The 13,978-nt window shown below is 38.1% G+C and overlaps 1 protein-coding gene across 1 annotated transcript; it reads right to left on the bottom strand.

Annotated features, from left to right (window-relative positions):
* Nucleotides 1–7,303: 7,303 nt before the first annotated feature.
* Nucleotides 7,304–13,566, bottom strand: tvp23b (trans-golgi network vesicle protein 23 homolog B (S. cerevisiae)). Its single transcript, XM_061707992.1, has 7 exons — nt 13,434–13,566; nt 11,071–11,144; nt 10,523–10,667; nt 8,536–8,625; nt 8,242–8,361; nt 7,752–7,880; nt 7,304–7,668 (listed from the first exon to the last, which is right to left on the bottom strand). The coding sequence occupies exons 1-7, from the start codon at nt 13,443–13,445 to the stop codon at nt 7,642–7,644; spliced, it is 597 nt and encodes a 198-aa protein (XP_061563976.1). The 5' UTR covers nt 13,446–13,566; the 3' UTR covers nt 7,304–7,641.
* Nucleotides 13,567–13,978: the final 412 nt, after the last annotated feature.

Genomic DNA, 13,978 nt, shown 5'->3' with positions numbered 1-13,978 from the left:
GTGATGTGCAATCAATAAGCGGCTTCCGGATGTAATTTCAAAATAAAGGTTTTTTTTTTTTTTTTTTTAAAGCAGAGCGATAAATATTTTACTGTTGTTCTCATCTGCTTGTACACTTACAATGAATTGTACGTCTTAGAAAAGAAATGTAGAGACATCTGGGAACATTTATGCCGCGTTCCATTTGTCCTCGGAAGTGGGGATTTCCTAGCTCCCAGTGGATTTTTCAACTGGAACGCCCCTCGAAGTGGGATTTCCCACTGGAAAAGTGGGAGAGTCTTCACCACCCCCGAGTTCACATTCCAAGATGGCTGCCCCGGTTGTAAACAGTAGAAGAGAGCTCTGTAAAAATTCGTAGCACTTCATTCTAGTTTTGGTCACACTAAATCAGTCGTATACAAGTATTGTTCGGCATATATATATGCATATATATATGCTGCTATAGTGTAATTTACATTTTTCATGTGGTATATGCGAACTACAAACTTGTTTACCTACTTTGTAACTGGAACGCTGATAACTCGGCTGTGACGTCATTCCGAGTTCCGACTTCCGAGGTAAATGGAACGCAGCATTATATCCCATGTGTTCCTAATTCTAAACCAGTTTCAGGATTAGTATTGCTGGAGACAGAAAGTTGGGTAAGAATGTTTTTTTTGTGTTTATTTTAGCAGATGTTGAACTTTGCAATGTTACAACTGAATCTTTTAATAAAACCTATCAGCGCTTCAATCTGAAACCAATAGAGGCACAATTACATATTTATTATTTGTATGTACTTTGATTTTATCTGTAAATTTCTGTGTCGTAGCCTACTACTGTTGGTTTCAAAGGTATCGCCATCGTGAACTTACTTTTATGACGTGATTGTGTATTAACTACTAGACTGTGTGAATACCAAAGAGAAGTGGAAAGGCACTTTTGTACGCAGCCAGTAAAAACATTAGCTGTATATTTGTTTTTCTTAATTTGCAGTTATTTAATTGCGCTCTAATTTACAAGTTTCTGTGATGAAAATACATTCTCTCTGATTTGATGTAATATACTGTAATCGCTTCCACAATACATTTAGAAAAGAAGGGAAAATAATCTATTGTATTTCTTTTACAGAAGTATAATTCGCATGAATTAACAATCACAATGTTTTGACTTTTTCTGTCAAAGAAACACCATTATTTTGGAGGGAACGAACATTTCTGATCAGATGTGTTCTTCTCTTCCGCATCAAGATTTTATCCTTTTTTCTCAACAGAATTGACAACTTCTTCAGATTAATACAATTCAAAGTTGAAAGTTCTTTCAATAAATAATAAAGTAATTTTGCACTTATGTAATAACGCTACCTGCAGCACCGACAGAATGGTTAAACTGGTGAGGCATGTTATGTGCCTGGAATAAACACAGAGGGTCGCTGTTGTGTTCAATATGAAATGACACCATTAAAAGCAGAGACATTAGTAAATACATTACATTTTATGTATTCTGATTATTTTGTTTTTGTTTTAACCTGTTTGAATAAATAATTAAATGAAAAAAATAATGAAATACACTTTGAGATGTTAATTGAAAAGAATTGTTAGGTTCTTAAGGTCAAATTGTCCCTTCCTTGAACCGCCACCTTACTGTGGTGGAGGGGTTTGTGTTGCCCAAGTGATCCTAGGAGCTATAGACAAGTTTACGCGCCAAAACACGGGCGCTGCCATTCGTCTGCATAGATGCGGGTCATTTCCGGCGGAAGGGGTTTCCGCAGCCTTTTACCTGTATAAACACAGCGGCGTGGACACGGCGTGGACACAAACCTAAACGAAATACTTGCTGTTCGTGTGTTTTTTCTCTCGACAACTATGTCTTTGCCATGGGAACACGGTTCTACGACTTTAACTGGAGGTGGCGTTACTCTCCCGACCCGAATTCAGTGCAGAACTGGGATGATAACGTGATGACAGCAGCAGAACTGACAGCTGATCTGCTCCCACTTCCTGCAATCCGCAATGGACAAACTGAAAGTTTCTGAGGTTTATCAATATCTGCACAGAGACAAAGTCGGTTTTGTCATGTCATACAAACATGGTCGTTTTGTTTATTTGAAAGCAAATGTCGAACCTGGCCAGTGTTTGAACAATGCGGGGCTTAAAGCTCGGCTGCTGTAACTGAAGCTGGAGAAGTCAGACCTGCGGGATGTTCGTGTTTCTGGACCTGGAGATCGTGTTCCCATTCAGCTGCGATCTTATGGAAGGTAACAAGATTATTTGACATATATGTCTTCATTTTTGCTATCCGAACTACATCATAGTCTACTTGGCTTTTTTTTTCTTTAGGTAGAAAATGCTGTGAGACGGGAAAACCGGGCTTGCCTGCACTGACAGAAGAGCTGGGTCTGAAAGAAATGCTGGTCAGAAGAAGATGAAGTGCAGGACTGTCTCAGAAAATTAGAATATTGTGATTTTCTCTAATGCAATTTAAAAAAACAAAAATGTCATACATTCTGGATTCATTACAAATCAACTGAAATATTGCAAGCTTTTTATTATTTTAATATTGCTGATTATGGCTTACAGCTTAAGAAAACTCAAATATCCTATCTCAAAAAATTAGAATATTCTGCGAATCTTAATCTTAAACTGTAAACCATAATCAGCAATATTAAAATAATAAAAGGCTTGCAATATTTCAGTGGATTTGTAATGAATCCAGAATGTATGACTTTTTTTTTTTTTTTTTTTAAATTGCATTACAGAAAATAAAGAACTTTATCACAATACACACACAGGAAGGATCTTTACCAGCCGTCACCAACAGCATCTTCTACCACTCCAGAACCGGCACAGGAGGTGAAACTCTGTAGGACTCATGAAGAGTGGAGGACCAGCCCTGGGAATATTCTCCTGCAGCTCTGCCTCCCGCCATCACCCAACCAACTTCACATACTCCCAAAAATTGATGATTTTGTTGAGGGAAGGTTACAGTTCTGCAGTAAATATCTCAGCATTTTAAAACTAAAATGAATTATTTAGGAACCAACAGATGTTTGTACTGTGAAAATAAAGTTTGATGAAACTTAATTTCATTTCATTATTGCACTGAACTACGATCAATGAATGATAGGCCTTATCTTCCTTAGTGTGTTACAATGTCTTTTAACAGTTCATCATTCATAGTAAGCTCATACTGTACATTAATAATGGATGAATTTTGAGTTTTGAGGAAACTAAACAAATGGCTTCAACAAGAAAATTCATATGTTTAATCTTAACAGGAATAAAAAAAGTAAAATATGGGGTAAGGGAACTGTCAATCGAATTTGTGCACATAAATCAAATGTGTGCATATTATTCTACAGTTATGCATAAATAAAAAATTTAAATATTTGTCAAATCATACATATAGTGTGTATTTTCTCTGTAATCCATGTTCATAATCTTCTAATCACAGAGAAAATACATTACATATTATATGTTTGATTTGACTTAAATGTTTACATTTCTATTTATTTATGCACAACTGTAGAATATGCACACATTTGATTTATGTGCACAAATTCAATTAACAGTTCCCTCACCTCCATAGTAAAATACAAAAGCATCCCACACAATTACATCACTATAAAAACTATTCATATATAATATTAAAAAATACAATGCACACAGTATTTGTTGTTTATCTTTATTTAATGAACAACATCACTTGTGTAGCAGGCTCGGCCTCAGGTGACAGGTTTCAGGACCATCTAAAAAAAGGGGAAGAGAAAAACATGGAGCAAAATTAATGCAGAAAATCTCATTACACTTAAAACAAGAGTATTTACCAAAAAAATAACTTATTTGACAATCTTCACCTGTTTCAAGTACATTTTCATTTGAAATAAGTAGAAAAATCTGCCAGTGGGACAAGATTTATCTTCTCATTACAAGCAAAAAAATCTTGTTCCACTGGCAGATTTTTTCACACGCAGGCACACACACACACACACACACACACACACACACACACACACACACACACGCATCTCAAAACCATCAACTGCCTTATAAATATACCAGTAGCAATGTTAGTGTATGACAACTTCTTCAGTATTAACAGTAGCTACTGTCAGCTTCACAGCTAAAGTTGCTGAACTTACCCTCAGATCCGTGTTTGTTTCTCCGGGGGAGACAGCGGATCCGCCGGCTGAGTTTACTCCTCTCTGGCTGGGGAGAGCGATTATAAACCAACCACAACTCAGGGAATGGATTATCCTTTGTTGTTTTTTTGTCAACAAAGTGGTGTGAACAAACAAAAATGTTGCGCGGTGGTTTTTTAGATGTAATGCCTCCAGCCCGGTCCGTGGCTTCAGAAAAAAAGTAAACAACGCAGCGCATTGGACGTGTCTCTTTGAAGCTGGTTTGTGGTTGCAGCAGTCTCTATCCAACCACTCCTTCAGGTGCTTCCTAGGCTACGTTCACACTGCAGTCCTTAATGCTCAATTCCGATTTTTTCCCATATCCGATTTTTTCGTGTGGCTGTTCACATTATCTTTTAAAATGTGTCCTATATCCGACTCGAGTGTGAACGCATCGCGGCCCTGAACTGACCCGCATGCGCAGAGGCGTGTGATGATGACAATGATGGATTTGCATCCAACAGGTGCCTGTGAACTGCCAATTATCCACCAAGCTCCACAATTATCATGTTAACATTAAATCAGATAGATTTGTCAAGGACGTTTCTCTTGCATCTCTATCATTATGCGGACATGAATTTTCAGAGTTTTGCGGGAGCGGGCGGGAGTGGATGTAAGCACTGCGGGCGCGGGCGGGAGTGGAACACACACGTTGCGGGTGCGGGATGGTCAGAAATGCAGCGGGAGCGGGATGAAGAAAACAGTCCCGCTATAGCAGGGCTCTAGCTCCGCTCCCCGGAGTGTCAGCTCTGCTCTCCGGCGTTCAGCTGGGTTTATCACCTAACACACGGTCCAGCTCGTTGTAAAACGGGCAGGTTATGCGACCACGACCGCTTCGCTGAGTTGAATCCTTGGCTTCTTTATTTAGTAATGCTTAAATTCAGCGGGTTGTCTCGTCTGATCTGATGTCGTATAAAGAGGTGAGCGCGGAGGAGGGGATGAGGAGAGGCGGAGGAGAGGAGGGGGAGGGGAGGAGGCGGCCCGGAGGGACCCCCGCCGTCTCCCGTGTCTCCCCCCCGCGGCTCGGGGCTCTGCGTGTGACGTCAAAGTCGCATTAATTCCGACCTGCCTGTTCACACTGAGGTCGCATTGCAAAACATCAGACCTGTATCCGATTTAGAACCACATATGGAAGCGACCTGAATCTGATTTGAAAAGATCAGATTCCATGTGACTTGTGCTGTTCACACTGTCATAAACAAATCGGATCTGAGTCACATATGAGCAAAAAATCGGATCTGGGTCACTTGGGAGCTGCAGTGTGAACGTAGCCCTAGAGTTACTACATCCAATATGATATATATATGTGCTGCTGAGTCTGTGACTTGTGTTCGATATCAAGTTAAAAAATGAGAGTAGCTTCAAGCGGCAACGCTTTTTTTTTTTTTTTTTTGGGCTCTAGTGGCCCTTTATTGAGATGCAGGCTGGAAAGGGGTAGAGAGAGAGAACGGGGAAGACACGCAGCAAAGGTGCGCGGGCTGGATTCGAACCCGCGACCGCTGCAGGAGGAGGGCTGTAGCCTCAGTATATGAGCTGCCGCTTAACCCACTGCGCCACCGAGTGGCCCTCGGCAGCAACGCTTTTTAAAACATTTTGTTTGTCTCAGCGCTGCTGAAAAGTCAGCTTGGAGCCGCGAGCAGCTATGAAGTGACAGAGCTCCTGGTAGATCTGGTCGTTCCTTATCGCCGTCTATATCTCTTTTTCTCCCTTTTCTCTCCTCAGCCACCAGGTTTATGAACATCTGCACCTCAGAGTTGGATCACCAAACAGACTTTTGTGCTGCCAAGAAGATGGATGGATGGATGGAAGGCCAAATTGTGTTACAACTCCCCCATAAAGGATAAATGTTATCGTGACTGACAGTTTTTTTTCCTGAGAAATTACGAAATTATACATATTCTTGCCTCATGATATACAGATGAGGCAGGAATGTTTCTCACTTGTCATGAGGGCTGTCGTGGTGTGCACGTGTGTGGGTCACTGGGGCTCACTGATTTCTTAATGCATATCACCTGCATGAATCTGCAAATCTTTTGCTTGGTATATACATTCATATATATACAGACACATATTATGTGTGTGTGTGTGTGTGTGTGTGTGTATATATATATATATATATATATATATATATATATATATATATATATATATATATATGGTTCATAGACATATATACGTATATATGTCTATGGTTAGGTTGGCTGAGAGACACGAGTTGAACCGGAAGTGTTGTGTGAGCGGGGGTCAGTTCCGACCGTTGAGTCTTGGGGATGAAGCTGTTTAATAAACGTGGATCCTTGGAAATACCTGACCTTTTTCCTCTGCTGATGTTTCCGGGAACATTACAATATATACACACACACCCACACACACATATATACAGGGTTCATACACATTTTAACCAACACATTTCCATGACTTTCCCATGTCTTGGCAGCAAGTTTCCATGACTATACATGACCTCTAAAACATCAATGTATGAATGAAATATAGGAATAAAACTATGTAAAAAGTCACTACAGTGGAGATCTAATGACAATTCTGGTTTATACAAAACATTTGTTTAAAGTAACACTGATATACCAGCAATATGTTGTAGTATATGTATTATAGTTATCTAATATAACTGTAATAACTGTTGGAGAATGTGGTCACTCGATCCGATCTGCATGATGCGCAAGATGCTAGGCATGTCACGCGTGAGACTTTTCGATATGAAATATTTATTATCAATTTTAAATCTACCTTACAGGCTGTTATTACTAAATGTTATTAAGTGAGAAAAATAAATTCCATGACTTTTCCAAAACTTTTGGAGCGAACTTATTTTTCCAAAACCTTTCCAGTCCTTCAAAATTACATTTTCAAATTCCATGACTTTTCCAGGTTTTTTCAAAACGTATGAACCCTGTGTATATGTATGTATATATATATATATATATATATATATATATATATATATACACCCGGCAACAATCTTTTGTTGCCGGGTAAGATTTGAGATTCAACTTCAAGCGTTCAATGAATGCGTAGCGAAGGTAACCTCAGGTAACACGCACGCACGCACGCACGCACGCACGCACGCACGCACGCACGCACGCACGCACGCACGCACGCACCACAAATATATTTACACAACAGATGTTCTGACATAGTTTCTTTACTTACATATTTACATATTTCTCAGAACACTACACAGTTGGTGCACACAAAGTGTACACCAACACCTCTCAAAAACTTTGAAGGTTTGATTAACTTGAAATTAAAACCCAACCTAAGACATCTTTAGACTGACACAAACTATTTCTGGGCTTCAGTTACTGAAACTCTGACAGCTCTACTGAGTCACACATGACATTAAAAAAAAAGAAAAGGAAAATGATGTTACTTTTAGTTTATGTGGAAAATATTGCCAACTTGGTATAAGAATACATATGGTAGCATTAAAAATAATGCAAAGGTTAAAACTGCAGAGCTTCTCTCTACGATTCCTCTTCTTTAGACAGCGTCTGTGGATGACATGCATTGGAGATGTTTCAGACAAAAACAGACAAAAGGACCCTTTTGGGGTTTTATTCAGAAATCGGCTTACCTGCTTGAGGAACTGTTGCCCAAAATAATTGGTAGCCATTTTCTTTAAGCTCGTCTTTCCTCCTACTTTACATCGCACGTATCCATACAGGTTGGCCCCTTGCAACACCACACCCATGATGACTATGGGCTGTGAGGAAGGAGACAACTTTATTATTTAAGATCAGTGAACTAATTCTTCACAAAATTTCAAATTTCTCTTTTTATAAAGAAGTCTCTCAGAAAATCAAAATTAACAGTTGGCAATTTTTTGTAAATCGAAAAAAGTTGCACTTTAAAAAGTGTTGACAGGTTAAAAACTGAACATTTTACCTGTGTTTTTTTTATTTATTCTCAAATCAATATTAAAAAACCAACCAGCTGACTTTACACAGAGAGTCACTGACTGGCAGGAAAAACCAAGGAGAAATTGGATTTTTTTTTTTTGAGGATTCTACTGATAAGTACAAAGAAAAAGTATCTACATTTATCTGACAATGTTAACACTTTACCATCCATTTGATCCTGAATGAAAACAGTGTGCTGAAGGAAAAGATGACCCAGATGACGGGGCAAATAATCAGTCCCAGCCAGAAGATTCTAGAATCTGAAGCTTCCTGCTTCCCAGTGCCCTGATGGGAACAGGATATTCTCACAATTAGGACTTCTGTGAATACCACAATGCTGGCTGACAAGTAAGTCTATTTATCAACATCACACAATGCAAGAGGCCAGTATCATGCAAGGTTAAGGACCACCAAATTATGTCAACAGAGCGATATGGAGGACGCAGAGCTGCATCTCACCTTCCTCGACTCAAACACCCAGTGGCTTCGTCCATCATCATCGACCTGGTTCCACCAGCGCAGACCAACCAGCAACCTTCCAGTGATGTTCTGAAAATGGAGATCAAGTTTTATCTCCAACACACCTTCACACCTTCTTTGGCATCCCTAATTTACAACCTACATTAGCTAAAATAATTTTTTTTTTAATGAAAAATCTAAAAGTTCAAATTACTAGTATATATATAAAATGTGAATGAACCATATCTTGGAAAACGTACTCCTGAAAATGAAGGTAAACATTAATCAATCTATTTGTGTAATCCCAACCCATAACAATCAATTAATCTCAAATTCTGAGCATAAACTTTGATTCTACCATTATGTTGCCATGTTATGGGATTCTCTTCCCCATAACACATCAGTTATGGAAGATATCAGCAGAACATTTTACTTTTTCACATGTTTCTGGTTGTTGAATCATACCCTTGATACTTCTCTTCTCAAGGGTTTAATTGTACTGACAGTAACAAGCATAGTTATTGACAACTAAGTTTGAAACTATATTTTTCACTCCTTGAGCTCTTCTCCAAAATCACAAGTGTGTGTGTGTGTGTGTGTGTGTGTGTGTGTGTGTGTGTGTGTGTGTGTGTGTGTGTGTGTGTGTGTGTGTGTGTGTGTGTGTGTGTGTGTGTGTGTGTGAGACATAAGAAGCTAGAACACAAGCCAAAATCCTGCAATACAAATTCAAAAGTTTTTTCTGTTTATCAGAATCAGAATCAGCTTTATTGGCCAAGTTTGAACATGCCCGACAAGGAATTTGACTCTGGTTATTTCGCTCACTGTACCCAGATTTAAAAAGTAGCAAAACAGTAATAAACAAATGTGGCACTAATTAACATATATACAATTAAAAGTGAAAGGTGCAGCAGTATGAAGTAGTCATGGTAATGACAGCTCTTAATAACATATATACAATTTTTAAAAAGTGAAAGGTGGAGCAGAATGAGGCAGACATGATTATTATTGGAAGGTCCATTGTTAAAGCATATGATAGTGTTATTATAATTACTGGTATTATTGTTATTGTTATCATTGCACAGTGATTGATTTCTCCGAGACTATTAGTTGTGAGAGTTCATCAGAGCAACAGCTTGGGGGAAGAAACTTTCTCTGTGTCTGGAGGTTTTGGAGTACAGTGCTGTGTAGCGCCGTCCAGAGGGGAGGAGGGGAGGTATATGTGTATATATGGTATATGTACTTAAAGATGCTTCTTAGTATTAGATTCCATCACTCAGAGCTGAAGAGTACCTCTGATCGAAATGACAGACTTCTACATGCTTTGCAAGTGGAAAAACGTGGAAAATAGGCAGTGTATCAAATACTTGCCCCCCCTCACTGTATAAACACTTGGCTTTGCTGTTCATATAACCTTAGGGCAATGATTAATCAAGAGTTTATCTTATCTATTTTATTTTTGAAAGAAAAGAAAAATCTGCGGGTTGGGTATTATTTTGTGTTTATCAAAATTTGCGGTTCCAGTTGTGGTGGGGTTGCCTGAAAACGTTGAGACGATCGTGGGTCATTTCTAAACCTACCGGTCCATCACTGTCCTGATACAATGATGAATGTAGCAGCTGCTGTGTGAATCTTATCCTAAATTTTCCACACCGTCTTGGGCAATCAAAGCTCCAAGTTATGCACCAGCAACCCTGGCATGCAGTGCAACGCAGGAACATAATGTTGGACTGACAGCCTTATTTGACAACAATTAAGACAGTTTGACCAAAAGTCTGTCTTGACAGTCTGGAACAGAGTTTTCAATGTCAATTTACAAACCATCTATAAAACTGTCTTCATGTTACTGATGGGGTATTAACCAGAACTAGAGCTTTGACAGACACTGATCACTTAAAGCATCCAAATTGGCTCAAGCCATTTGTAGTCATAATAAAATTACACTCATTCATAGACAAGGATTTTAGAGAATATGGACTTTAAAGCTCACCTTTACTGTCCAGAAGTCACATGAAAGCAGGAGGATTATTGTGACCATGCAGGCGATGAAACTGCTACTAAAAATCTCACAGAGTAGATAGACGAGGGTGGCGCAGACTCTGAAGAAGAGATGGAAGAAGGACGCCACCGGATGCCTAGCAACAGATTTACAACACCGTTTATGAAATGTAACCATCTTCTAAACTACAACAATCATTAAAGCACCAAAGAGTTGGAAATCATTAATACCTCAAATGCTAGTTTGTAAACTATAAATAATACAATTCAAAAGAATGTGCAAACATCATGAACAAAATTGTTTACCAATGTTATATAGTAGTCAGATGACATATAACAAGTATTACATCTTTACATTTTAAGACTTGGAACCAGACAACAGACCCAACAAATGTGTAAGATGTAAGATGACTAAATCCAAACACTGAACAATTACAATATTATTTATATAATTTATTATTATTTATCTTAACTGTTAACATTCTTTTTTATACTATATATCAGAAGCAAGTTAAAACCTTCAGGACTCGGCAAACTTACTTAACACTTGTATTCGACCTTTTCCCAGCATCCTCTTCGGCGTCAAACAGAGAAACATCTTCGTCATTGGTGTCCTGAGATAAATAAGGAAAAGACTTAACCACAAGAGAATGAAAATCACTTCAACTATCAGATCAGTGTGTCTACCATACTGCCTCTACTCAGGGCTCACAAGACCTTGAATGATGGTTTAACATGTCCCTTCTGTGCTCAAAGCTGAATTTTAAGTCTGACTGTATCAACATTCCTAATTGTTTTTTTTAATATGATGTTTTGATGTTCTGTGGGGAGCATTGAACAACAAAATGACATGCACCATGTGGATAATCAGTAATTTCTCAGTACTAAAATGATGAGTACATAAACACAGCCGCAACAACAACAAAAAATGAAGGACTTCGTGGTACATGTATATAGCCTACATGTCGCATCCTTTGAATTTCATACAACCTACTGGTTCATTATTTTGATCATGCACATGGTCAAACTTTTCCACACCCCAGACTCCAAGCAAAAGCATTGAGCGTCGGAGTGTCTTGCTTTTGTGCTCCATAAGACGGTGCACGGTGCTCTACTCCACACACTCAACATCCCACTTTTTAAACCCCAACCCCATCCACATTTAAAAAAAAAAAAATCATTGTTTCTCCTCGGCTGTTCCTGTACATGCGGCCATTTTCACACAGAGGCAGGTGCGATGACGCCATCGACGAACAGCACAAATCTCTGCCGTGCCCATATTTATATTGTTTCTACCGACATACCGTGTATACTGTGCAGCTCTAATATATACATAGTGTTAATTTTTTTGTAGTTATTTCAGTTTATATATTTTAATTCATAAATCAGAAAATCTGCAAACTTAAAACACAATACATGTACTATCACAACATTCTGCACAATAACTGGAATTTAACTTAACCAATTTAAGATCAATTTAAGATCAAATAAGGATAAAGTATTTCAGTATTTAAAATTGTCATTACCAACTTCATTGAAGCGGATGTGGGACAAATGTGTTTAAATTGCTTTATCTCTATCAGGTCCTGGATCATATACTGAATATGGTGTTTACAAACATCAAGAACAATAGTTGTCCATGTCTCTGTACATATATTCATTTAAGCCTCCAGGTGTCAAAGCAAATATGTTCATCTGACTCTTTATACTTGAATTATTTCAGCTTCTGCGAGCTTCACGCTGTAACTAGGAGTTCAAATAGGGCCGTGTGTCCCTGGTTTCTGGAGAACTTAATATCCAACATCAAACTTTATTGTTGTTGTTGTTTTTACACAACACACAACCAGTAATCCCAACGACGGTTTGACTTTACAGGTTCAATTACATGCTTTCTGTTGATTGAGAGGTTTAAATTAATAATTATAATGAAGTATAATAATCTCCTTCAAGTCTGCCCTAAAAAGCCACCTACAGGAGGCTGCTACTCGTAACTGGGAATAATCAAAGCCTTTACTGCACATCCCGCTGTTCCTTCTGATTATTGTTTCTTGTTTTTTGTTTTGTTTTCTGCTTTTGTTTTGTATTAACTAGCTTATTCTATTTGTCTCATCACCTTTTTAGTCTCTCTCGGTGCAAAATAACAGTAATTCCCCCCTTTTTTTTTTTTTTTTTTACAATCTTCCCTACAAAGTACTGCTTCTTAACTGTATGTCATTCAATGTTATATGAATTTAAAAAAGGTCTCCAATGTAAACAAGTGTAATGCTTTCTTGGAATAATGCCTTTTAGTTGACTTTGTATCAGCGAATCTGTACTGTCATGAAACTGTACCTGATCCTATGCAATTCTTCTAATAGATTCTTCAATCAATCAATCAATCAAGTAGCTGTAATAATATATATAGCTAAGTATATAGCTATACCTGCGGGTTCTTTATCAAGAAAGTCGAAGAAGTGTCTTTTTTGTGTGTGTTGTTTGTTTTTCTTCACTATTCAGTACAGATGCGGCTAACCCCTCAGTCCAGAGCAACTTTAACGCATTTGTTTCGTTCAGGAAACCGGAATAAAACGACCATTAACGAGAAGCTAAGGTTAGCTCCCGTTAGCCCCGAACAACCAAACCTGAAACAAGTGGGGAACCGGGTTTAAACATGTCATAGTTTAAATAGTGGCACAAACAAACAGTTCTGTCGTTGAGTATGAAATAAAACAGTTATTTAACGTAATAAGCTACGTGTTTAAGATAATTTAACGTCAATGCTGCAGAAGAACAACTTCATCTAGCAGACTGGTTATATTAACAACAGCAGCAATGGGGAACTGTTCACCACAGCTTGAAAACATTTCACTTCTCTTTTACATCAATACATTACATTTTTATCACAGTAAGAATAACGCACTTACTCCAGTTAGCATGTTGACACTTGTATTGGTCAGGCTCTTCCGGGTCACATGCTCCTGCACACGTCACTGGACACGTCACTGGACACGTGACCAGAACACCGGAAGCCCCGCAAGTTCCAAAACAAAGCCGCGCTGTCATGTTAGTCCGTTATTATTAATTTTTATTTATTTATTTATTTATTTATTTATTTATTTATTTATTTATTTATTTATTTATTTATTTATTTCGTGCATGGTGGTCAATATACACACCCATGACCGAAAAGGAGCAGGATGAAGACAAGTCTTATTTTACCTGCCCCTTATTAAATACCAAAACAAAAGGAACAGTCAATGTAACCAATATTTACAAAAATATACACTTAAATCGAACCAACCACATATATTTATAATACTGCTTAAGTCCCAGTCTATTCATGATCATATAACTTAAATATTTTATCTTTATACATTTTTTTGAACCTAAGTAAATTTGTGCATTCCTTTAAATCATTCTGTAGAGAGTTCCACAGTTTTACTCCCACAACCGATGTACACATCTGTTT

Source organism: Cololabis saira, chromosome 19, assembly GCF_033807715.1.
Source record: "Cololabis saira isolate AMF1-May2022 chromosome 19, fColSai1.1, whole genome shotgun sequence".
Lineage (NCBI taxonomy): Eukaryota > Metazoa > Chordata > Actinopteri > Beloniformes > Belonidae > Cololabis > Cololabis saira.
The sequence above is the reverse complement of the archived record's forward strand: the minus strand, read 5'-3'. Positions and strand labels throughout refer to the sequence as shown.